Genomic DNA, 25,248 nt, shown 5'->3' with positions numbered 1-25,248 from the left:
CACAACATTCAGACGTCGTTTCAGAGTTCTGTGAGATTCTCCGTCACTGCACAGCTTTGGTTATTTTTAGGCCTGATTGTATCCAGATAACTCAGGATTGTTTAGCACAGATGTTTGCTTTGTTTGACAGAAAGAGAAGTTAGTCATGTGAGGAGAGAAAATACATTTCATGGGACAGTTTTTTCGTCATTGCCATGTTTACTGAGTCACGTTTTTTTACGTGAAATACTTCCACTTATCGGAAAACATTGTAGTGTAATAAGTTAGGAAATGGTTGAGGGTGACACGCAGTTTCAAGTTTTGAAGATTACACAATTTGAAACAATTGACATCCAGTGCCAAAAACGTCAAAGGAGAAGATTGATACTACTCTGTGTTAGCTTAGCATTGCTTAGCTTAGCATAAAGAATAAAAGCAGGGGAGACAGCTAGCCTTGCTGGCTCCAAAGTAAAACAAATTTAGGAATCTGACCGTGTTAAGCTCACTCATTAACGTGTTGTCCATACGAAAAGAGAGATCTAAAAAGCATTAGTCCTAGTGCATGTATTCAGTACATACAGACTCTAAACTAAGCTAAGATCCAGGAACCCCTTAACTTAAATATGGCTGTTTGCAATTCTGGCTCAGGACAGCAGAAGATTCGACTTTTCTTTTCGTCTTTGTTCCAAACTGAAAACCAAGATGTTTCAGTTGTACTTTGGCTAGTCACCCCAACACACACACACACACACACACACACAGACACACACACACACACACACACACACACACACACACACACACACACACACACACACACACACACACACACTCAATAGCCCACCAGTACTTACAATGGTTTATCTAGAACAAAATGTTCAAATCTCTAACTTACAATAAATCTGTCAAACTACGTAAAAAAAAAATGTTTACTTCGAGACAAAGGAACCTTAAGTGGTAAAAGTCTTTTCCTGGTTTTAGGAATCAGGACACATGAGTAAATGTCAATTTGTTATTTAGGAATTTAATTATTTGGAAATAGTCATTAAAAAAACATGTTGGTAACTGACTGTAATCTGCACAACCATCTAATGTCAACATCCTGTCCACAAACATCTCTGCATGTTCGCAGTCACACGTTGTACCTCATCACAGCGTGTGTGTGTGTGTGTGTGTGTGTGTGTGTGTGTGTGTGTGTGTGTGTGTGTGTGTGTGTGTGTGTGTGTGTGTGTGTGTGTGTGTGTGTGTGTATGTGTGTGTGTGTGTGTGTGTGTGTTTAGCTGCCTCTTAATGAAGAGTGTGTTTGGTTGCGTCCTGAGGACACTGTGATTAGCTGTAGACACTGAGGGGAGTTAATGGGGGGGGGGGTGAGTGTCTGGTTTGGGTATTGCTCAAGTTTACCCTTGGCCTTTCTGCTACAGCCATCTGTTGAGAGGGTGTAAAGATGTACCCAATCGTGTGTGTGTGTGTGTGTGTGTGTGTGTGTGTGTGTGTGTGTGTGTGTGTGTGTGTGTGTGTGTGTGTGTGTGTGTGTGTGTGTGTGTGTGTGTGTGTGTGTGTGTGTGTGTGTGTGTGTGTGTGTGTGTGTGTGTGTGTGGATTGGCGAGATTAAAAGAGTTGGTCACCACACCCCTCCTCCCCAATTCCCGATGCACCTCCAGTCTTCTCGTCTTGATGGCCTCAACCCTTGACGCATGCCACACGCTCACGGCTGGCCCCAACACACACACACACACACACACACACACACACACACACACACACACACACACACACACACACACACACACACACACACACACACCAGATCATGGTTGTGTCTAACCTGCCTAATTCTCCCTAATGGCTTCTCTATTCAGGGATTAACTCCCTAAATCCACACACACACACACACACACACACACACACACACACACACACACACACACACACACACACACACACACACACACACACACACACACACACTCAGAGTCCACCATGCATTGGCCAACAGTGTAACCATCATTTGGTAACACACCGTCTCCCTCACACACACACACACACAAAGGAAATGGACAATAGCTGATCTCTTCGCAGTGATTTGGCATCAAATGGCCTCCGGGCTGCAATTAAAATGTTTGGGACTCAGGAGGAGGACGGGGGAAGACGGGAAGGGAGGAAAGAGGAGGAGAGAGAAAGGAGAGGTTTATCAGCATGAACTCTCCCTCTTTGTGAGTGTGTTTCCTTTAACAGTGTTTTTAAAGGCATCTGTGTCAAATCCAAATATTCCAGTGTTTTTCCCGTGGAATTTCTCGCCAGAAAATAGGCAATATTCAGAGTTCACGACTGAGACAAGAACACACACAGGTCTGTTGGTCTAGGATCACTTTAATTCAAACTGCTGCAGTTCATCTTTTGGGAATCGGAAAGTGACAACACCGGCAATTCTCCCAAATTCAGTGCCGAAAAAGAGACTATTTGTTCTAAAGCTCTTGTCAAGCTGGGACCTCTGTTGATTATCTGTGTGCGAGGAAACAAACTAAATCATTGGAACCCTCTTCTGTATAATTAACACATTTCCGATGCGTGTCAAAGTTTCATTGTTCCTACTTTTTTTGTATTTCTTGTAAACAGTTTTTCCTGTTCTTTAATCTTTTAATAGATTGTTTTTAGAATAGTTGTGTACCGTTTCTGCACATTCCTTGGCTATAATTTTGATTTTGATTCCATACGTATCTGGTTGCAGTCCATTAGTTAGACAATTCAACTTCTGTAACACATACACTGTGCAATATTTACTTCCACCTCATATCACCTCGTTGCTATTTCACAACTGTTACGTGTATTTTGGAAAACTGTAAATTGTGTAACTTCTCCTTTTATCTTTAATATTTCAATGCATGCTCCTTAATTAATGTTAATCTATCTTTGGCTTATCTTTTGACGTGCTGTATCAATGTAAATGTTTTTGACGAATAAAGGTGTTCTGATTCTGATGAACACAAACTGACAGGATACGTTTCCATCCAGAGGAATGTGGAAAGGTAATCCCACCTGTAGCCCCCGAAGCTCATTCAGCCATCCCATCCTCTTTCTCTTTCTCCGCTCACCTTCACTCTCCCTCCTCCTCTCCCTCCTCCTCTTCCTCTCCCCCTCCTCCTCCTCCCACAGGGCAGATTTCAGGAAAACACACAGACTAACCGCAGAGCCGAGTCAAAAGTTTATGTAAGAGAAAAAGTGTGTGTGTGTGTGTGTGTGTGTGTGTGTGTGTGTGTGTGTGTGTGTGTGTGTGTGTGTGTGTGTGTGTGTGTGTGTGTGTGTGTGTGTGTGTGTGTGTGTGTGTGTGTGTGTGTGTGTGTGTGTGTGTGTGTGTGTGTGTGTGTGTGTGTGCGTGTGTGTGTGATAGAGGCCCTCTGTTAAACTAACAGAGACCCATGGTCTCCGGACCCTCTTTTGTCTCCGCTCTCCGGCTCCTGCAGGCATGCATGCAGGGCCACGGAGAAACAAAAAGACACATTTCAATGTGACTTCAGAGGAGTAGCAGGGGGAGTAAACTACCCTTACATACAGTATACCCCCCCCCCAACCTACTGGAGACCCCCCCTCCCAGTTAATTGGCATGAATTTGATGTGGTGAATGGCACTGTGTGACTGAGGGGTTTTGTCTGCAGTTGTGTTTTGCAGAGGCAGTTGTTCTGATGTTTCGAAGCGGCTTCAAAATATTCATGTTTACAAACGTGGTTATTTCTATATTCTTGCACGACAAGGAAAGGAAAACGCAACTGACATCTAACTATAAAGCAAGACTTTTATCCGTCTGAATTTGGGAATGTAAGCAATTTACATATTTTGAGAAGCATTCATCGGATCTACTTTGTTCTGACAACGAATCACACCCACACACATATTGTTTCCCTCAGTTTGAAACAGTCTTCATGCAACATTAAGTCTGATCCGTTTGGTCCAAAGCTTCTTGCTCTAAGTAAAGAAAGGGGCATCGTGAGGCTGAACAATGTTGTATTTCGGGTGAGAGAATCATTCATGTTTTCACGTTTAGCCAGCTGAATCTGACAGATCGTGAATAGCCTTTCAGCAAGAAACCTAATTTACGGGAGAAAGATACCAATATTCATGTTTTTGTCTGATTTGAATCAGCTGACATTCGGAGAATTCTGTTGATTTAATAAACTGTTAATCAATGTTACAATTATTATTCAACTGCATCATGACCCTCACGTCAAATTATATTAAAGAGACCTTATTCTGCTTTTTGGGGTTTTCCCTTTTCTCTAGTCTGATCTTTAGGTTTTAGTGCATGTCAACGGTCTGCAGAGGCTAAAATCCCTGTGTTCCTCCAGAGCGACGTCTTTGTTTACTTCTTCTTCTGAACATTAAAGCATGGAGACATGTCACAGTAGAGGAACTAATATGAACCTGAACATCAGCAGGATAGGGCCCCTTTAACATCGGGGGTAGTTCAGTGGTAGTTCAGGGTGAATAGTGCAATTGTTGCGTCTAGCAGAAATGTTTGAGACGTGCTTGTCGACAGTTCATTCTGGACAGTTCTTACCGTGAACTTTTCAGGACGATGTTGGATTTTTTTTGTAGAGAAGTCCAAAGCAAATGTTGAGTATCCAATGAGAGCGCAGCAGAAAAGAGGGACTGGGTTCAGGAAAGAGTTAGCAGCAGTGACCTCTCACAGTTTGGTCATACTGCACATGGTACTGAACTTTACCTATGAACCTATTATTTTAGCAAATTGTTTTCCTTTCAAATCAAACTGGAGTTGAACCCTGTGGAAATACCTTTGCTAGGCAACAAAAATGGAAACCTCCACAGAGCGCTGATGTATCTGCTTTTAACCCGAAAGCAGACTCAACTAGTCAAAATAACTTTTATTATTATTTGAATATGTTCCACGCTGCAAGGATGTGAACAGGCTGCTCACACCCAAAAGCTTCTTATTAGTTACTTAAAGGTGGGGTAAGTAATTCACTTCAGATACACTTTTTGTTATATTCCATGGAATGCTCTTAACATCCCGATAGCAATGAATATCTGAAGTGCTTTGACAATAAATACATAAATGTGGAAGCCGTGGCGCTGTAAAAAGCACGACCAATCATCTGAGCCGGCCCGGCTAAAGTAACTGGATGGCCTACCTGCCTGTCAGCCTTCCATCTGTGCACACACTTATCTCGTGCCCTCATTGGTCATGTGCGCGTTCGTGTGTGTTGGAGGAGGGGCTCTGTAAGGAAGTCTGAAGGAAGATTTTTTCCGGTTGTGTATTTTCAAATTCTAGCGCTCTCGAGTTGGTTTCTCCATTCTTACCTACCCCACCTTTAAAGTACGGAGAAATAATTGATTTTAAGTGAACTTCCACTGGCTCGTGTTTTCATCAATATACCACAGAATCAATCAGAATACAAATCATAATATTTTTTATAGCAGGGGGATTTATTTCTATTTTAATATAGCAAACAATAAACATATTTATGTAGCCTAAACATAAGAAGTCACGTAACTTAAGTATATTGGTATAAGATGTTTAAGCAAAAATATGCACATTGTAAGATACATGAAGCTGTGTATTCATGTTTATAAATATATTAACGCTTAATTGCACAGCTGAGAGTGTTTTAGCTGCTGCTGTTGTTGAAACAAGTCCAGTCAACAGGCTTTAATAGTTAAATATAGAATATATTAAAAGCTGGTCATTCAGATGGAGACTAATCAGCGAAATAGAAAACACAAGCCAACTTGAAAGCCCCGTCACCGTTTAGCATTCAATTCCCCCTGAAATATACTTATTCATGCAAAATAGTTGCACATGATGGACTGTAATTTATGCGTGTGTGTGTGTGTGTGTGTGTGTGTGTGTGTGTGTGTGTGTGTGTGTGTGTGTGTGTGTGTGTGTGTGTGTGTGTGCGTGTGCGTGCGTGCGTGTGTGTGTGATCCGAGGCCCATTGGCCAATGTTTTTAAAAAGAGACAGCGCTTCCCTTTTTTATCTCTCCGTCTCTCTCCGGTTGTTTTGCCGAGGGAGGACTTGCTCGGTTGCAAAGCATCAACATGTCCGACAGCTGTGGCACAGATCTGCAGCTGTGTGTGTGTGTGTGTGTGTGTGTGTGTGTGTGTGTGTGTGTGTGTGTGTGTGTGTGTGTGTGTGTGTGTGTGTGTGTGTGTGTGTGTGTGTGTGTGTGTGTGTGTGTGTGCGTGCGTGCGTGCGTGCGTGCGTGTGTGTGTCGGGGTCGTCTGTTGGCAGGAAGCAGTAGGCAGCGAGTGATGTGGTCAGACCCTCTGTCACCAGACAGCGAGAGAGAGGGAGGTCCCGTGTCTCTCTCTCTTCTTCTCTTCTTCCTGTTGCTTGTTTTCTTTTCCTGATCATCGTTCTTCATTAGAGGAAAAGAGAAGAACACTCACAATCAGACGGAGACTCATTTCTCTGGAGGCCGATACTGATGACTGTCACCGTTGTAACCCCAGCAACCAATAGAAATACATGTTTTAAAATGCTACTTTCCTCCCAAAATGGAACCGTACCTGTTTAGTCCAAGTCTTCTTTTTAAGTTGAGTCGGGAACAGAGTGACCGTCTACATTGTTAATGTCTCGGAGAACTACATGTATCGTCTTTTTAATTAATACCAGCTGAATTGGACACAAACCACTGAAACTGGATAGCTTTTACCGAGAGAAAAATAATTTGCATGAATAAAAACACGATATATTTAACAATATATATATATATTGTTTATCTGCTTAAGATGTCTTATTTGAACCAGCTTTTAACTCCAATGTATTTGAAACAACACAACAATCAATATTTAGGAACAGCTGTCACATCAACCTTTACTGACCTAACTTTTCTTCAATTTTTTTTATATAATTATTACATTTTTAGAGTTGATTTTACGATATATTCACATTTTCTTTTTTGTTATCTTTCATTTCAGCATTATTCTTCCAATCCACATTTGTATGATTGTCTGTGTGCCTTTTTCGTGCCCCTAGACGTCGATGCCTGTTTTTCTGGATTGATTTAATTTGTAGGGGGGCATCAAGAGAATGAATAGAGGGAGAAAAGTGATGGAAAAAGCTGGAAAGAGAGGTCAGTGTGGAAAATGATTTTTGTAAATACAGTGGGTAAATCAAAGGGAGGAAGGGGGGGGGGTGGGCAGTGAGTGGGAGGTAAATTGGGAGTCGGGGGACAATTAGATGGGAATTTCCAGTGTTAGTGAGCGAGGGAGCTTTTGTTATAACAGTAAGAGTGAGAGCTGTTTGATGCGACATTCAATTGGTTTAGAAATATATTTTGTTAACATCGTTAAAACTGAAATAAAGGAGGAAAACAGGCAGAAAGTGACCAAAAAAACAACTTTCAGAGAACATTTCACATCAATGTTACAAGAATGAGAATAATAATTGAATAAAAGTTATTTTTACACAATAATCACGACAGAAATCTTCCATTTGCAGACTTACTGTAGTAAAACTTCTGCAACCCAGTCCTGAGTCTGGGTCTCATGTTAAACAGAAAAGACATGTAACTCTCGTCATTTAAGAACTGTAAGAAAGATATCATTGTATCATCATTTCTTTAAGAAACAAGATGAGGAACACGAGTTTAGGGACCCAGGAAACACTGGGAATGATCCCGTTTGAAGGGAAGAGGAATCTCACATCAGACCAGAGCATAAAGGCTTTTCTTCTTGCAGTGTCGGGAGCAAAGGGGGATTTCCTTCCTCCTATTTTTAATCCTCGTCCATGCACAGTGCTTTCATTCGATTATACATGTCCAGCAAAAGTCTTGGCAGTCGAAGGAAGGGACCAAACATCTCCCGTGTTTTTGCAAAGCTGCCTGATATTTGACATATTTGAGTTTGTTTCTTGCACTCTTGTATGTCTTTTTCTTAAGGGACAACATTTAGCTACCGGATATATGAGAATAAAACTATATTTGAGGATTTATAACAAAAGGTGAAATGGCTGAGAAACATAATTGGTGGAACCATTAATGAGTTTGCATGCTGAGAAATACATCCATCTTGGATTTTTTTGCAAGACTCCAAGAAGCCCTAGTCTGGCTTCCCCTTTCCTGTAGTGTGTTATACAGCTTGCATGTCAATGGTCTGCGAAGGCTAACATCCCTAAGTTCCATGTATACTTCTGTAACATAATGACATCACTATGTAACACTTGTGCTTCTATTGGCAAGCGCTAGCTGGCATTAAATCATCGAGACGTGTCACAGAAGAGACATATATGAACTTGTAAACATATTTTTAGTGTTGTTCCTTTTTGCTTTCTCCTCTGTGTTTTTAATAACACATGTGTATGTATCAACGTGTCGTATATATGACAATGAAAATAACTGATATTTAATTTAGAAACTTGATCTAAAGTCTCTGTAAAGATAGAGAAAGTAAAAGAAAGAGAGACAAAGTGAGGGTGAGGGACAGAGACAATAAGAAGAGAGTCACTTTAAGTGAACGAAACAAGGGCAGACCAGTCCTGCCCCCTAGAGGCAGTGTGTGTGTGTGTGTGTGTGTGTGTGTGTGTGTGTGTGTGTGTGTGTGTGTGTGTGTGTGTGTGTGTGTGTGTGTGTGTGTGTGTGTGTGTGTGTGTGTGTGTGTGTGTGTGTGTGTTTTCCTGGGGAAGAGAGGGACATCCTGTGACAGTGACTCAATGCTCCCCCCTCAACACGCACGCACGCGCACACACACACACGCGTTGTTTACCTCTTTCAGGCTGCTAACAGACATTTCCCCTCACACACACAAACACACACAGACACACACACACACACACACACACATTTTAGCACACACACACACACATTTTAGCACACACACACACAGCAATATCATTGTAAGAAAACTTTATTTACATGCATAAAAAGTTGTGTGTGTGTGTGTGTGTCATGGCCTAAGGTGAAAGCTCCTGCTGCCTCTGGAGAAAAGTGTGTGTTTCTGTATGTCGTGGGCGGGGCCAGGAGGAGGGGTAAGCACGGAGGGCGTGGCCTGTCGCGAAAGAGCCGGCCCTCTCTCCAGCTTAGTCAGAGGGATGTCGGCATTGTAAGGCATTTGAACACAGGACACCGAGTGGATCACACACACTCATAACACACACACACACACACACACACTTTGACACACACCGGTGGAGTATCAGCGCTCGGATCAGGACGGACATAAGGGGAGAACTGCACCTGTCCTACACACACACGCACACACGCGCGCAGAGGATCTGACCGGTCGTCCCTATGTGTGGATGGGACCAAAGTTACACGGTGAGTACGGAGCACACGGAGAGGAAGGGAACACTTTTTAAGGAGTTTGTTTTATATAAAAAAAAAGAAAGATTTGACATTATTTTCTGTAGTTTCCTTGTCATTTTAAATGTAAAAACTGAGTTATTTTTTGGGGATATTGAGAACTAAACACCAGTAAGTAAAATGCAAGACTTGTTTTGGCTTCTTCAATCCACAATTTGACGTGTTTGAAATTCGATTTCTCTCTTTTTGGTGCTTTTTTTTCTGACTGGAAATTCAAAGAGGTTTTTATTCCTGACTTTCCATATTTCCATATCATTTAAAAGCTGCTATTGGTGATTTTTCTGCACTTTTTAAAATGTATTTTGATTTAGTTTGGACGTCTGTTTGGACGTGTTTTCCTTTTGGGTAATTTCAAGATGTTTCTTTAGCACCTACATTTTGAATTATGGGCTTTGTTGCACACTTTAAGGAGTTCTTATTTGTTTTTTAATGAAGCAAGCAAGATTAAAAAGTTGTACATTGTTAGAAAAGTGTCTACTCATCACTGAGAATTTGACTTTCTTTAAGTTTACCCTTAGCCTTTCTGCTGAGAGGGTGTAACGATGTACCCAATCATATTTCGTATTTTATTACCCAATGTCTTCCTCCTCTTGGATTTATATTAAATGTCTCTCTGGTTGAACAGCTCACACAGTTTCATCTTGACTTTATGAAATGAGCACATCATCATTTAAAGATTCCTCTGACTGTGCAGCTTCTGTGTTTTCGGTTGGTCTCAATGTGTGAGAGGTGACATTTGTCATGTTTTTTGGTTTCACTATTAGTTCTCGTTGTTGCAGCTGTTAATGCAAAGAGGATTCTACTGAAATATTGAGAAACATTTTCCTTTCTGGCCAGTTTTTAAAAGAAAAATGCGTTATTTAAATGGAAAACAGAGCAGAAAGTGTTGTTATGGGTGAAATGACATTTTATTGCTGTACATTTCCTACTTTTAGACTTTAAAAAATGACTTTTGTTGGATTTAAATACATTTTCATGATTTGCTTTGATGACTTTTTGTGTTAAAGTAAATGCAGACGGTGTTTGAAGCAAAGAAGCTCAACTCTTTATTAAAGATGTTCATGTTTTGGAGGGTTTTTAATCCTGTAAAGAGTTTTTCTTGCAAGTTGGAACAGGAAAGTCTGTGCACAAACTGCATTTCAGTAAATATGAACACATGAGGAAGCTCCTGACTTATTAGTGTGTGTTCCCTTAAAGGAAGTAAAATGTAAACATTTCATTTTCTTAATTATTTGAGGTGACTTCTAGTTCCTCTCTTTGTGTCTTTTCTCGCTGCTGTTTGGAGCAGAAGTGGCTTCAGCTGTGACTTCACACTGAAAAGACTGAAACGTTGACTTTAATTAAATGAATTACTTCAACACATATCACATATTAAGTTAGTTGGAGGCAATAATGTTAAGTTGAACCTAATATTTAGTATTTAACTGAATATTATTGCTTTCAACTAACCTAACACCGGTCATTAAAGTCAACGGTTCACTTTTTTCAGTTGGATGTCAAATAATTGTCTTTCTAGCGGCTTCAGAAACATTCACAGACTTGAGTGTGGTCACTGAAAAGATCTGATGCTTTTCCACTCGCCTGCGTGGGATGAGAAGCATGTTTTCCCTGAGTGGATATCTGTGTGTGTGTGTGTGTGTGTGTGTGTGTCTTGGGTGGGATCACGTTTGAAGTTTTGTTTGTGCTGCTGTGGCCCCCCAAATGGAAAAGATTTGGCGCTCCCTTTTCCTCATCGGCCCCCCTGTCCATTACCCACACACCCACACACCCCCCCACACACACACACACACATGCTGGGAGTCGGGATGATTTGCCGGTTCCGCTGCAGTGCCACCCTGCTTCCAATTTTAGCTTCATTCCGACGCAGACAGCGTTTCCTTCCTCCAGCTTCAACCCCAGGAAGAGAGGAGAGCGGGGGGGGGGGAGACAGAGGGAGGAAACAGGGGAGAGTTTAAGATCCGTAATCTGAATAATCTTCAACTCATTATTTATGCGCAATTCCTGCAGAAAAAGCTGTGAAAAACAAACAGAAAACGACTGCGAAGGAAATGTAGAAAAGTTAAGAGTCTTGAAAAACACATAGAAGCAAAACTTTGAATTAATATGAAGTAATTATTTATTTGCCCCACAAAGGGGATCGGCAGATAAAAGCCAAAATAGAATTCAATATGTTAAATAAAGGTACGCACACGTTAATACAATTAAAACCAAAGTACATATTAAAGGTAGGAAAGATAAGCAGCCTTATTGAGAAGTAAGTTAACAAAGCAGAACACATGGATTCATTGCTATATTTCCACCAGCTGTTGCTCTTTGGTTGTTATTATTTCCTGAGGAATGGATGTCTTGGTTTAGAACTTATTAAATACGTCTGTTTGACTTTAAATTCTTAAAAAGAGGAAGTTTTTTTGTCACTTTATACGAGACACGTGTTGAGTTCCTCTTTGTTCCTCTTTGATCAAAGTGTCTCCGCCTGACTCATCTTAAATCTTACACCGAGGCTTTTAGAAGAAAGATCAAGGAGAAATCAATCAGTCGAATTCATTTTGGAATATGGGCAACATGGACGCATAATACGTCTTCATTAAATTGGGTGAAAAGAACGAATAAAATCACATATTTGATGTTTTGGGTTCGACGATTCCCAAATTAGTTTTCTGTAAATAGTTGACAAGACAAACAGCTTCGTGTGTGTGTGTGTGTGTGTGTGTGTGTGTGTGTGTGTGTGTGTGTGTGTGTGTGTGTGTGTGTGTGTGTGTGTGTGTGTGTGTGTGTGTGTGTGTGTGTGTGTGTGTGTGTGTGTGTGTGTGTGTGTGTGTGTGTGTGTGTGTGTGTGTGTGTGTGTGTGTGTGTGTGTGTGTGTGTGTGTGTGTGTGTGTGTGTGTGTGTCAGACCCCCCCCTCATTGACTCACCCCTCACAATAATCACAGCTCTTCCTTCATCTCTCTGTCTGTTGTATCTTTTGTCCTCCTCCTTTCTTCCCTCTAGATTTCTTATCTCCTATTTTTATTTCTTCACACTCTTGTCTCTGCTTTCTTTCGTTCCGTCTGTTTCTCTCCTTTTCTTATAGTTGTTTTAAATGTGGTTCACTTTCATTTAATATAGCCATGTTTTATTTTTACTATTTCCCTGTTGTCTGTTGAATTACAAGAAAAACCGTAAAAAAATAATTTAAAAAGTCACGATTTGTTGAGTTTTCATTAGAAAAATGACCACTAGCTGTTCTTTAATTGTGTCTGCACTTATTATACCTTTGCATTGAAATGAGGGCTCTCCCTATCAGGGTCTTACGGTTCTAAATGAAAAGTATGCAAGAAAAAAAAAGAATTAAAATATCTAATATGTCTCTCTCTCTTTGTCTCTCAACAGGCGACCTCTCATAGCTCGGCCATGTTGACCAGTGAGGGGGCGCACACCATGGAGCAGGAAGAAGCCCACCACGGAGCCAAGATTGCAGCCACAGCGACCACCACCACCGCCAGCTCCGGCTCAGAGACGATGACCGACGTGGACATGGACATGGAGACGGAGATGGACGACGCAGACATGACCCGGTGGACGGAGGACGAGTTTGAGGGGAAGTGCACGTACATGGTCAAGGATACGGACGGCGACGCCATGACGACGACGAGAGCGGAGGCCTCGCTGCCCCGAAACCTCGCCTTCAAACACCCGGCCGACAGCAAGGAGGTCAGTCAGAAACACACACACACACACACACACACACACACACACACACACACACACACACTCACACACTGAAAAAACTGTAGCATTGACTTTAATTATAGGTTTTATGTATAAAAAAAAAATCACATAACTGTATTAGGTTGGCTGAAAGCAATGATAACATAAAGAATAATAACTGAGTTGAACCTATTTATACTTAAGATTATTACTGTCAACTAACCTAAAACTGTGATGTGTAATCCGTTGACATAATACATTTAATTAAAGTCAATACTTCAGTTTTTTCAGTACACACACAGAAACTTTCTCTACAGTCTCCATTATTCTCACACCATCTGCACACACTCGTGAGTCAGATGTCAGTCATGTAATGAAGAGGGGGTCTTGTCTCGCCATAAAATTCCACACACACACACACACACACATTACAGACAGGAATCTGTGTGAGAGTGAAACGCCTGAAGCAAAAACACACAGAAAAAATCTCATGCATTACATGTCGCGTCAGACGGCTGCAGTTCCTGTGCCTGCAGACAGGGGGCGCATTTTCTTTAAAATCACGCCAAACGGCAGATTTGTTTTTGCCCCTTAGTGACATTTAATGAGGTTTTAATGTCAATTTTGACGCCTCAGATTTTCACAAGTTAAATATGTATTGGCCTTTAAGGTTTTTGTATTTAAAAAGGAATCTGTGTGCTTTGAAACCTGGAGATTTGATGGCAAATTGGACACCTTTTGGAAGGCAGAAACAGTAGCTTGTAAGATCACAGATGACTTGTGGTGAGAAATCCCAGTTTTTGTTACCAGGCAGAAAAAAAAGATCTGATTTGCAAGACCCATTTCCTCTGTAAATATTTCTTAACTAAACAAACAGCAACCTTGTGACTTTTTTCACAAAGCTGCTCCGATAGAGTTCTAGCCATCGATCCAACTGGAGGTTAAAAAGTCAAAATGTCAACGCGTCAAAGGTTGAAACTGAGGTGTGATAACAGCGAGGGACAGAAAGGTTTCTCTGGTAAAATGAACAAGTGAAAAACAGAAGGGGGTTTTGAAAGTTGAAACGTAAGCATTAAATCACAAAAAACTTTAATTATAAAACTAAGACGAATGGGACCAAAAATATTCAAATGAACCTTAAAAACTATAATGTATGTATATCAAACAGATTTTAAGTACTTGGAGTAAGTCCCCTGATGTTACGGTGGATGTAAGCGTTGTTTCTCAGACTGCAAGTCAATGGGGTTGAGGCCATTTTCACACTTTTTGAGTTTGTTTGCAAGCTTTAAGTGGCGTGATCGCATGGATTTTCTCATCAGGGGCTTATCTGCTGCTTCAGGAAACTGAGGAAAGAAGCAGGGAGAGAAAGACGCTGATATGCTATCAGCTAACATTTATCTGGACCCGGAGAGGAAGAAGGGAAAGGCTGAGGATGGGAGTTTGATCAAAGAAGATTTGGGTCAAAGGAAGAAGCATTGTAAAAGTCTGTTAATAAGTCAAAAACACTTCATGTCTGGAGAGGGGGGAGAGAAAGGGGGATTTCCCATGTCACCAGGGGTTTGGAAAAGAAGCCTGTTTGTGTGCGCCATGCATGAATACAATGTGTGTGTGTTTCTCCACCATTCACGACTGGAGCCTGGCGTCTAGTCGCCACATAATCCCTCTCTCTTCTCTCACTCATCCTCCCTTTTTTCTTCTTTGATTGAATTAGAAAATAAACAAAGGAGAACACTTTTTTCTTTTTGAGTATTTGGATGTTATTTGAAGCTTCTGAAGGAGCAGCAGTTTTAGTTTGATGTGGCGACGAGTGGAGGTGTGACGAGAGAAAGAGAGAAGAGGTTTTACAGTTTTTCCTACACACACACACACACACACACACACACACACACACACACACACACACACACACACACACACACACACACACACACACACACACACACACACACACACACACATACACTCTGAATGAAATGAAGTGTGAAGTGGGTCCATTAATCATCGTGTGAGTTGACGGCTGATTGAACATATAAGACTTAATTAGATGGATTTGCACAACAGCATGAAACACACGTTCCATAACTACAGTAAAAACATTATTGTCCATGTGTGTTATCTTAAAGAGAGCATCGTATTTCCATGAGCTGTTCATAACGATATATCATTCTGTCATTAAAAGCATGTACATTTGACTTTAGGCATTCACCAGACACTTTGAAGGCTGCACACGTCACACACTTCAAACAGCCCTCCGATCTCTCGTGTAACCTGTGTGTGTGTTTCTGTGCAGGTTTTCGGTGTGTGCAGCAGGGAGTACATCCCCAAAGGAACTCGCTTCGGACCCCTGGTGGGCGAGATATACACGGCCGACAGCGTGCCCAAAGACGCCAACCGGAAGTACTTTTGGAGGGTGAGTCCTCAAACAGAAAAACACACACACACACTTCCTCAGAAGCAGGAGGGTCCCCTTCCTGTGACGTCACACACGTCTTCACTCAGTGGAACAGGAAACGGGGCTCGCTGCTTTTGCTGTGTTGTTGAGACAGAGAGATGGGGATGTGATGTCACATTCGCACAAATAACATGTCACAGTGTGGTTCCTGTAAGTCCAAACACACACACACACACACACACACACACACACACACACACACACACACACACACACACACACACACACACACACACACACTGTTTGACACTCTCCATCATACCGGTAAATTCGGAGTGAGAGTACACACATCTGTGCATGAAGAGAAAGAATGACCATGCTTCCAACCACAAGAAAGCTGTTCCATTCATGCTCATATCTCACTTTCTCACACACACACACACACACACACACACACCCACACACACACACACCCACCCACGCGCCTGTCATTACACGGTACTTCATTTAGTCAGCAAAGTCAATGTGTCGGCAAAGTCGTTCAAAGGAATTAAATAATGATTTTCCTTAAACTCACACCTCTTCCCTCTCTCGCTCCAGATCTACGAGGACCGGGAGTTCCACCACTTCGTGGACGGGCTGGACGAGAGCCGCTCTAACTGGATGCGCTACGTGAACCCGGCCCACTCAGAGGCGGAGCAGAACATCGCCGCCTGTCAGAACGGGATGGAGATCTACTTCTACACCGTGAAGCCCGTCCCCCCCGGCACCGAGCTGCTCGTCTGGTACTGCCACGACTTCGCCCGGCGCCTCCACTACCCGCCGTCCGGGGAGCTGATGATGCAGAAACTAAGTGAGTGTCTATTCTGTCTCTTAAAGAGGGAAATAATCAGACTTTAATTTTGAAAGGACGGGGAAGTTTAGTTATTGTTCTGACCTGGTTTAATAAATAACATAAAATCAATAGACAATGCAGGTGTGTGTTAGGATGTGTGTGTGTGTCTTGAGTGGGTCCTGTCGCCGCTCTTAAAGCCTAACAGTGTTTTAGAGTGTAGCCGTGTCTCCTTCCTCTCTGCATGTTAGCCTGTTATTATCTCACACACACACACACACACACACACACACACACACACACACACACACACACACACACACACACACACACACACACACACACACTACAAGATCAACAACCTTTCATCTCTGTCAGTGCCATCGTAGTATTTGTGTGTGTGTGTGTGTGTGTGTGTGTGTGTGTGTGTGTGTGTGTGTGTGTGTGTGTGTGTGTGTGTGTGTGTGTGTGTGTGTGTGTGTGTGTGTGTGTGTGTGTGTGTGTGTGTGTGTGTGTGTGTGTGTGTGTGTGTGTGTGTGTGTGTGTGTGTGTGTGTGTGTGTGTGTGTGTGTGTGTGTGTGTGTGTGTGTGTGTGTGTGTGTGTGTGTGTGTGTGTGTGTGTGTGTGTGTGTGTGTGTGTGTGTGTGTGTGTGTGTGTGTGTGTGTAATTACACAGACAGGGGGATATGGCCCCTAATGCCAGTCTTACACACTTAAAGACCCCGCTTTTAACATGAAAGCTCACATTCACACACGGCCTTGCTCAACCTCAATAAAAGGAGCAGAGAGTGAGTGTGTGTGTGAGAGTGTGTGTGTGTGTGTGTGTGCATGACTGTCTGTGAGTGACCTTTTGATGAAAAAGGTCTAAAAGTCAGCGCTGGATTTCTCCTTTACTCATCAAAAATACTTTTGCTTTTCTTGTTAACTTTAAAAAAAACTAAATTAGCCCCTGCTGCTAATATTAACCAAAAAACTAAATATACACATTTTAAAATAACATCATAAATGACAATTATTTTTAAATGGATGTTATTTGTTTGGCAGAATCAGAATGAATTAGCTTTGGTTTATAATGGCATTATAGTAAGAGGAATAACTTTTTTTTTAATAAAGCAACAAAACAAACATTTAAAAATTAAGAAAAACATATTAACAAGATCAAATCAAGTTTTATTTATATAGCACATTTATAAACGATTTTTGGTCGAGCCAAAGTGCTGCACATATAATAAAAAATAGCCTACAGTAGAGACACTTTACAGCTAATACAATAAGCACAGATTGTTCAGTATTTAATTTACAAATTAAATTTTATATTGTAAATTAAAATAATAAGCAATACTTATATAATAAAAATACATGCAACATTGAAAGTGGAAGAGCTGTGAGGCAGCATTAAACAAACAGCAAGCTAAATATACAAACTAGTTTCTAACTTATTAGATATATATTGATTAACTCGTTTATTTAACACAGAGACATTGCACATGTAAACATTGTTCTCTCTATCATCTGTTAACCCTGGACATATATTGCAGTCCCCCTTTAAAACGAATTATCATAGATGAGAATGAGCTTTTCTGTGCAAAGGGGCACAGATGTGTGCATGCAGGAGTGAAGTCACATGACACAGCGCACCAACTGCACTTCAGCTGTGGATCAAAGGGAGGGGGAGCTGAGCGGGAAACAATGAGAGGGGCTCAGGGGCTTCCAGGTGTGACTGCAGGCTAATGGCAGTGTAAAGGTGGAAGGGGATCCAAAGACCCAGCCTCAGCGACTCCACTGCCCAGGGAAAAATGCGCATGACCTGGGGGAGAGAGGCAGGAGGTATAGCCTCAAACCCCCCCCCCCCCCCTCTCCCTCACCAAACCCCCATCCTCTCTCCCTCTCTAAAGTCAGTACAGTATACTATATGTTGCCTTTAATTAGCTGCCTCTGTCATTTGCCCCCCCCCCCCCCCCACCCCACTGGCTCCTGTTGACCTGCCACTGACTTGAAGGTTCACCTGCAGCAGAAACACTTACCTTTGTTCATCTAAAGAGCTCCTTATTTTACGTAGCTAAATAAATGAGGGCTTTTGAACGTTGGACCGGAGTTTGAGCCGCACAGAAAGTCCGAAATAATCTATCGGGCTGAGTAAAAACAAGATGAAACCAAACGTTCTGACTGAATAACGCCAAACAGAAACCAAGCCATAAGGGCAAAAGATAGAAGAAGAGAAGGTCACTCTTATAGTCAGGCTATCCAGCTTTTTTACTGATTTAAATTAGCATAGATTACATATATAAAAAAAAAAAAAAAAATCATTCAAATTTATTTTAAATACGCATTTATTTTCAAAATGTTGCGTTTTTTGCCGGATGAGCGAAGTCACGTCTGCCGCTTCGTGTTTTTCTCACCGGTTTTTGCTCTTTCCAGTGCAGTCATAGCAAAACCAGACGTGTGTGTGTTAGTGTGTGTGTGAGCAAAATGACTTAGGTTGTCTCACTTTCTCCTCTCTCTTCTTCTCTCTCTCTTTTTGTCGCCGGCGTTTAGCGTTCTTCAAGTGTTAGCACTTGAAAGCACCTGTCAGCCGTGTGTGTGTGTGTGTGTGTGTGTGTGTGTTCAAAGACGCTCTCGATAAAAACACTCTCACACACACACAGTCATAAGCTTGGCATGCCAACACATTCACACCCATGTCTTTTCATCTCAAACACATGCATGTGTGTGTGAGAGTGTGTCGGCCATTTGCCTAAAAGAGAAGGTGGAGGAGGGAGTAATGGAGGTAGATGTGCGCCTCCCCCCCCCTTCTGTTGACTACTTGAACTTCCTGGCAGAAGGGCCGTGTTGACAGATTGATATCTCAAGATGGCCGCCCTGTTTGTATTCTAAAAAAGGAGAAAGAGGGGGGAGGAAGAGGAGGAGGAGGAAGGCTAAGTGATAGCCTCAGTGTTTACACTGCCGCTATACTACTGATGAAGGGTCACTGACTGAGTGTGTGTGTGAATCAGGGGGAGTCAAACTAATTTCATCAGTGCTGGCACTCAGGATTAACTCCATCTCTCACACACACACACACACACACACACACACACACACACACACACTCTGGGTGACCCTGTGGTAAAAAGTTGAACGGGCAGTAAATGAGCTTATAGATAATAGACAGCAGCTTTTTAAGGGCCGGGTCTGCAGCCGTTTAACAGCCGAGATGCAGCTAGCTGACGTGTGTGTGTGTGTGTGTGTGTGTGTGTGTGTGTGTGTGTGTGTGTGTGTGTGTGTGTGTGTGTGTGTGTGTGTGTGTGTGTGTGTGTGTGTGTGTGTGTGTGTGTGTGTGTGTGTGTGTGTGTGTGTGTGTGTGTGTGTGTGTGTGTGTGTGTGTGTGTGTGTGTGTGTGTGTGTGTGTGTGTGTGTGTGTGTGTGTGTGTGTGTGTGTGTGTGTGTGTGTGTGTGTGTGTGTGTGTGTGTGTGTGTGTGTGTGTTCCTAATCCACTCTTTCATCATGCAGGGGAGACAGTAGGTGTGAGAGAGTGAGGAGGAAGCTCTCTAATCTAACCTTCGACCTGGAAACAAAAGCAAACGGCCACAAAAATCAGGAGAGTAGGAGCTTGATCAAAAGTGTGTGTGTGTTAGCTGCCCATTTGTATTCAAACAGTGGCTGCCACTTTGCAATGCAGGCTAATTATTAATGATTTGATTGTGCTTTAGAAGAAGTGGTTTTCAACGTACTTGGTTCCAAGTTGGATCACATCAGTTCTAAAAGTGAGTCAAGAGTAAGTCAACACATCAGACAGAGGCCTTTGTCTGAAGGCGCCTCTGTGTGTGTATCTTGTGACATGGTGTGGATGAGTTGGTGTGTGTGTGTGTGTAGTGTGGAGGGCAGGTGGAGGCCAAGCCTTTTTTTTTCGGAGGATATCGTTAGCAGGAAACCTTCCATCAGCCCTGTCTGTCTGCCACCATTTTGATTTTATCTTGATTTTATAGGCACACACACTGAGATATAAACACACACACAATGCCCAGAGGCAGCTGTCACGCATCACTTCCTGTCTTTTGCCCCCCCCCCCCGCTCCTGGCCCCCCATGATCGTTCGTCAAACCCGTCACCTTAATTGGCCCGCAGAGTTACTTATGGTGTCCCTGGCACACTCAGGGGCTCAGAGGCTTACTGTCACATGCACTACAGCGTAGAGTTGGCGAAAGAGAAATACAGCTAGTGCAACAAGAAATATAAATAAATCAGTGCAAGAAACTAAATAAATAGTTAGACACAATTTTAACAGAATCTAAAATGAATTACTTTACAAGCTGACTCGTTTTTTGGAAAGACTTTCAGTTTGTGTGTTGTGAAATAAAAAGTAATGATAAATGGAAAACAATTGTTTCTTGATCTGGTGAAACTTCCACTGACCTTTTATCTTCCTCTTGTCTCTCCAGAGCAGTCCCTCCTGGAGGTGAAGCAGCAGCAGGTGAGCAGTGAGGAGCGCTTGGTCGACGCCTCCAGCCCGTCCCCCGCAGCGGTAACCCCCGCCCAACCCAAGAGGGAACACAGCGTCCTCTCCATCCTCCGAGGCACCAACTGCACATCCTCTTCCTCCTCTCCTTCCTTGCCGATCAAAAGGGAGCCGAGCCGGCCTCTTCCCACCCGCCCGCGCTGCGCCGACAGCCCCGAGCGGCCCCTGTACCCTCGAGCTCTCTACCCGGGTCTCAGGCCCCACACTCACATCCCCGAAGATTTCCTCGGACACAAACACGGTTACCCCGCTACCCGGTCGCCAGGAAACCAGTCCTCGGCGACGCCCAGCCCGTCGGCGAGGAGCAGCCCAGACAGCAGTCCTCAGGGAAGCCCCTCGGGCCCGGCAACAGGGTCTTTCTACCCCACTGGACTCAGTTCTTACCCTGGTTACTCCCCACCACCAACCCCTTTATCTTCATCCTTCTACCCTCCAGGAGCCTCGTACTCACGCTACCTCCTTCCCCATCACTACCCTCTTCCAGGCGGAGGCGTCCCTACCGTAGGAGGGATCTTCCCCAGGATGTACCCCCTCTACATGCCCCCTCACGTGTCCCACCTGCCCGCCGACGCAGCAGGAAGGCGCTTCTTGATGCCCGATCGTGTCCACCTGTCCTCCATGTCGGCCCACAGGGAGTTCCTCCTCCCCAGGCCCAGCAGTGCCTTCTCAGCTGCCGCCTATCTGAAGGACAAACGGGGGCCTCAGCACCATTATCACGGACACCCACATGGACCCGCCCCCTCCAGAGGCTCCCCGACAGCGGGCACATCCCCTCCCAGCGAGCGGCTGCCCACCAAGCCTACCTCTGCCATGCTGTGCAACTCGAGCGATGACGAGGAGGCCATGAACCTGTCCAAAATGAAGCGTGGCCCCGGGTCAGCGGGATACAAGGCGCTGCCGTACCCACTGACGAAGCAGAACGGGAAAATCAAGTACGAGTGCAACGTGTGCAGCAAGACCTTCGGACAACTGTCGAACCTCAAGGTGAGTCTAGTAACGCTACAGAGTTATTTTATTGGCTTTCATAGGAAACACATTACACACACACTAAGCAAGCTCTCCTCAAGATATACATGTATTTACAATACCCAAATGTCTAAGCAAATCTTTTTATTTCCTCTTCAGGTTCACCTTCGTGTCCACAGTGGCGAAAGACCCTTCACATGTCAGACCTGCAGCAAAGGCTTCACCCAGCTGGCTCACCTGCAGAAACACTTCCTCGTCCACACCGGGGAGAAGCCACATGAATGCCAGGTGAGAAACAATGCAAATTCAATCGGCTTATTTACCAGACAGATGAGTTAATTGCACGATGTGACTTGTTGCCAGAGAGGGCAAAAGTACACACATCCTTTACTCAAGTAGAAGTACAGATACTCTTGTTTAAAAATACTAAAAGTAGAAGAACTGACTAAACTTCTTTACTAAAGTCAAAGTAAAGAGGCTTTGAAATGTACTTCAGTAAAAAGTACCCATAACTAGCAGCTGTTTTAAAGAGTACCTGACCTCCCTTTATATTAATAGAACAATAATGTCATTGTTAGCTAATGAATGTTTCCATGGTGACCAACGGCAACATGACAACGTTTCCATTGGTCCCTCTTCTTTAGAGAAGACCAGGAAATGATGGATACACGGATCGTGTTCAAATCAATAGGCACGCAATGACTCTAAATAATAATGATCACGCCACCAAACACACATTCAGACTAAAGGAACCAGCCTGTTTGGAAAATGAGAGAAGTAGAAAGTACAGGTATTTGTGTTCAACATGTGAGAAGTAGAAAGTACAGGAATTAGTGTTCAACATGTAAGAAGTAGAAAGTACAGGTATTTGTGTTAGAAATGTAAGAAGTCAAAGTAAAAAGTCATCAGAACAATAAGTTGTGGAGTAAAGTACTGACACCAGAAAAATGAAGTAAGAAAGTATTTGTACTCTACTACTTCCCACCTCTGCTTGTTGCTCCAAGGTGTTGACATTTGTCTCTTTTCTTCTTCCAGGTTTGTCACAAGCGCTTCAGCAGCACCAGCAACCTGAAGACTCACCTGCGTCTGCACTCGGGGGAGAAGCCGTACCACTGCAAGCTCTGCCCGGCAAAATTCACCCAGTTCGTCCACCTCAAGCTGCACAAGCGCCTGCACTCCCGCGAGCGCCCGCACAAATGCTCCCACTGCCACCGCCACTACATCCACCTGTGCAGTCTGAGGCTTCACCTGAAGGGCTACTGCCCCACGGCGTCCAATCAGGGCGACCCGGAGGAGGTACAGCGCGCCAACGAGGAGATCGAGCGCTTCGACGTCAGCGAGCACGCCGAGCAGCTGGAGCAGCTCCAGGGCGGCGCGGAGGTCGAGGCCATTTTGGAAAAGCAGATTTTGGGGATTCTGTGGAGGGAGAGCGACCTCAAGTCCTCTCACTTCCTTCCCCACCACAAGGGCGGCGCCAACGACCTTCTTTCTGCCGGTTACGGTGCGTACGATTCCCCGAATGAGACGTCGGTGATCAAGATGCTGAACAGCAGCCCCGTCCTGCCGCATCCTGCCAACGTCACCGTCAAGCAGGAGTCGGAGGATCACGCTTAAGTGACGTTTAACCCCAAAAGACACTGAGTTAAGACTCAAAGACTTCATTGCCAGGAGCAACCGCTGTAAATTCGTAATTACCTGGTTCAGGAGTGACTTCCTGTTCGCACCAGGTCTTCAGGGACTCGCGTACTCAGGGCTCAAGAGACACTGTCCCATGACTACTTAGCGTTTATTATACTTAGAGACAATCATCTACCCTTTAATGTAATTAATATAATGCTATTATAATTATTTTTGTTGTATTATTTGGTCTCTATTTTCAAATGTTTTTGTTTTTTTTGTTGATCAATTAGTTGTTATATAACCTCCTTAATTTATTATACTTTTTATTTGTTGTCTTCAAACGCAATAAGTGGAAGGGATGGTTACACTGACGGGGTGAAATCAATGTAAAATACTTGTACTTTCTGTTTTTGTATTTCTCTGTGGCCATTTCTCTGTAGTCACTCTCTCTATGCCGTCCGTCATGACACCTCTGACCTATAGAACCAGGGGTGTCCACTCTTCAGGGTTTTATCTATGTAAGATTTAGAAACCAATATTGCAGGTTAAAAGAAAGGGTTGAAAAACTTGCCAAAGTGGGGCACATGAATTTGTTAATTTACCAAGAAGAGCTTTATTTCAACCCTGCTTCATAGCTTCCCTAAAGTATGTCTGTGTCCTTTTTCTGATGCCTACTTAATTTAATTTGAAACAAAAAAGGGCATTTGTTTTGTATATTTTTTACAACGGTTACCTCAGTGTGCATGTGATGATATGAGAGTATGTGTGTTTGTGAGTGTGTTTTAAAGGGACAGCTAAAGGTGGGAGCTTTCTATTTATTTGCGTTTTTGCTACTTGAAGAAGAAGAAACCAAACTGAACTGGACTGCAGCTCTTGGCTTGGTCCAAACGAGGCGGCAACATGTAGCACATAAAGGACTCGGGAGGCTGGCTAGTCGCCGAGTCCCTCCTTTCGTTTCGTTTTTCTAACAACACTGTCAACCCCCCCGACAGGGAAGTGAATTCCCTCCGATTTTGGGATTCACGCTTGACGCTAGTTACCAAAGTACACTTGGCTTTAAAATTCAAATGCACACCAAAAAAATACAAGAAAGGAAAATGAAAAGAAGGACTTGAGGAATCAAAATGCTGAAGAAGGGGAGATTTACTGTGTGTGTATACGATGAAGTGTTCACTCTTTCGCTGTGGTTTTTTGTAGATGTTTTGTTTATTTTTTGTTAATATTTCGGTTGAGAAGCAATGGCCCCTTCTTAAACCCCACCGTCCGCCATCGTGTTGAACTGGCATACACCAAAGCACCTCGGCCTTCTTTTATGCACTGGCCCCCCCCCCCCTCTCTCTACTCCTCCTACTTTATAACTTCAGTGCCGATGCTTGCACCATTTACACTGTTTACAATATCACTGAAACTGGTCATAATGGCATTAAGAGTCAACTTAATGTTACAAAAGCAACTGTGATTTTCTGCAGCAGTTGTACATCAACAACCTGAACTCTGTAGCTCGCTATCTCTCTCTCTCTCTTTACTCTGTTTCATTTTCTTTCTCTCTAACTAATGTTCGACCAAAGCATCTCTTTCTCTGATCAGAGCTTTAACTCCAGAGGAGAATCCACTAAAGGACTGTCTCTGTTTACATACTGGTTTACATAGTTATTTATGTGCAAAAATGTCCAAAAGTGTAAATTATGATATAAATGTTCACTGCTCTAATCTAAACCCTACGACTCTGTGTGTTTATTCTTTGTATTACTTTGGTATAAGATTATATTACTATTTATGTAGTGGTGAAGCTAATAGGTTTCTTTGTATAAAGCTTTGCCCTTTTTTTACTCGGCAGACATTTTTCCAGCAATTTGGAGAACGTAGTTTATAGAAACTCATCAGAAAAATGCTAAAGATCCCTACCCTAACTCCTACTAGAATATTTTAAGATTATTGTGAAGTCAGCTAAAGACTCATTC

General features: G+C 43.1%; 1 protein-coding gene and 1 long non-coding RNA gene across 2 annotated transcripts; one reads left to right on the top strand and one right to left on the bottom strand.

Moving 5' to 3' along the window:
• Positions 1 to 5,812: 5,812 nt before the first annotated feature.
• LOC307012883 lies at positions 5,813 to 20,735 on the bottom strand. The gene is made up of 2 exons (XR_013800758.1): positions 20,599 to 20,735; positions 5,813 to 6,351 (listed from the first exon to the last, which is right to left on the bottom strand). It is a non-coding gene; the product is annotated as an uncharacterized lncRNA (long non-coding RNA).
• prdm1a (PR domain containing 1a, with ZNF domain) lies at positions 8,890 to 25,003 on the top strand. Its single transcript, XM_079694812.1, has 7 exons — positions 8,890 to 9,249; positions 12,665 to 12,985; positions 15,273 to 15,392; positions 15,975 to 16,227; positions 20,625 to 21,685; positions 21,827 to 21,955; positions 22,703 to 25,003. The coding sequence occupies exons 1-7, from the start codon at positions 9,223 to 9,225 to the stop codon at positions 23,279 to 23,281; spliced, it is 2,490 nt and encodes an 829-aa protein (XP_079550938.1). The 5' UTR covers positions 8,890 to 9,222; the 3' UTR covers positions 23,282 to 25,003.
• Positions 25,004 to 25,248: the final 245 nt, after the last annotated feature.

The sequence above is a fragment of the Notothenia rossii genome (genome assembly GCF_949606895.1).
Source record: "Notothenia rossii genome assembly, chromosome: 7".
Taxonomy (NCBI): domain Eukaryota; kingdom Metazoa; phylum Chordata; class Actinopteri; order Perciformes; family Nototheniidae; genus Notothenia; species Notothenia rossii.
Note: the sequence above shows the minus strand (reverse complement) of the source record. Positions and strands in the feature narration are given on the sequence as shown.

Bases quoted from the DNA above. Each gene is read 5' to 3' on its own strand.
- prdm1a (XM_079694812.1), top strand. From the start codon at position 9,223: ATGTGTGGATGGGACCAAAGTTACACG. The intron at 12,986-15,272 runs GTCAGTCAGAAA...GTTTCTGTGCAG, and splicing joins ACCCGGCCGACAGCAAGGAG to GTTTTCGGTGTGTGCAGCAG. The intron at 16,228-20,624 runs GTGAGTGTCTAT...TTGTCTCTCCAG, and splicing joins GCTGATGATGCAGAAACTAA to AGCAGTCCCTCCTGGAGGTG.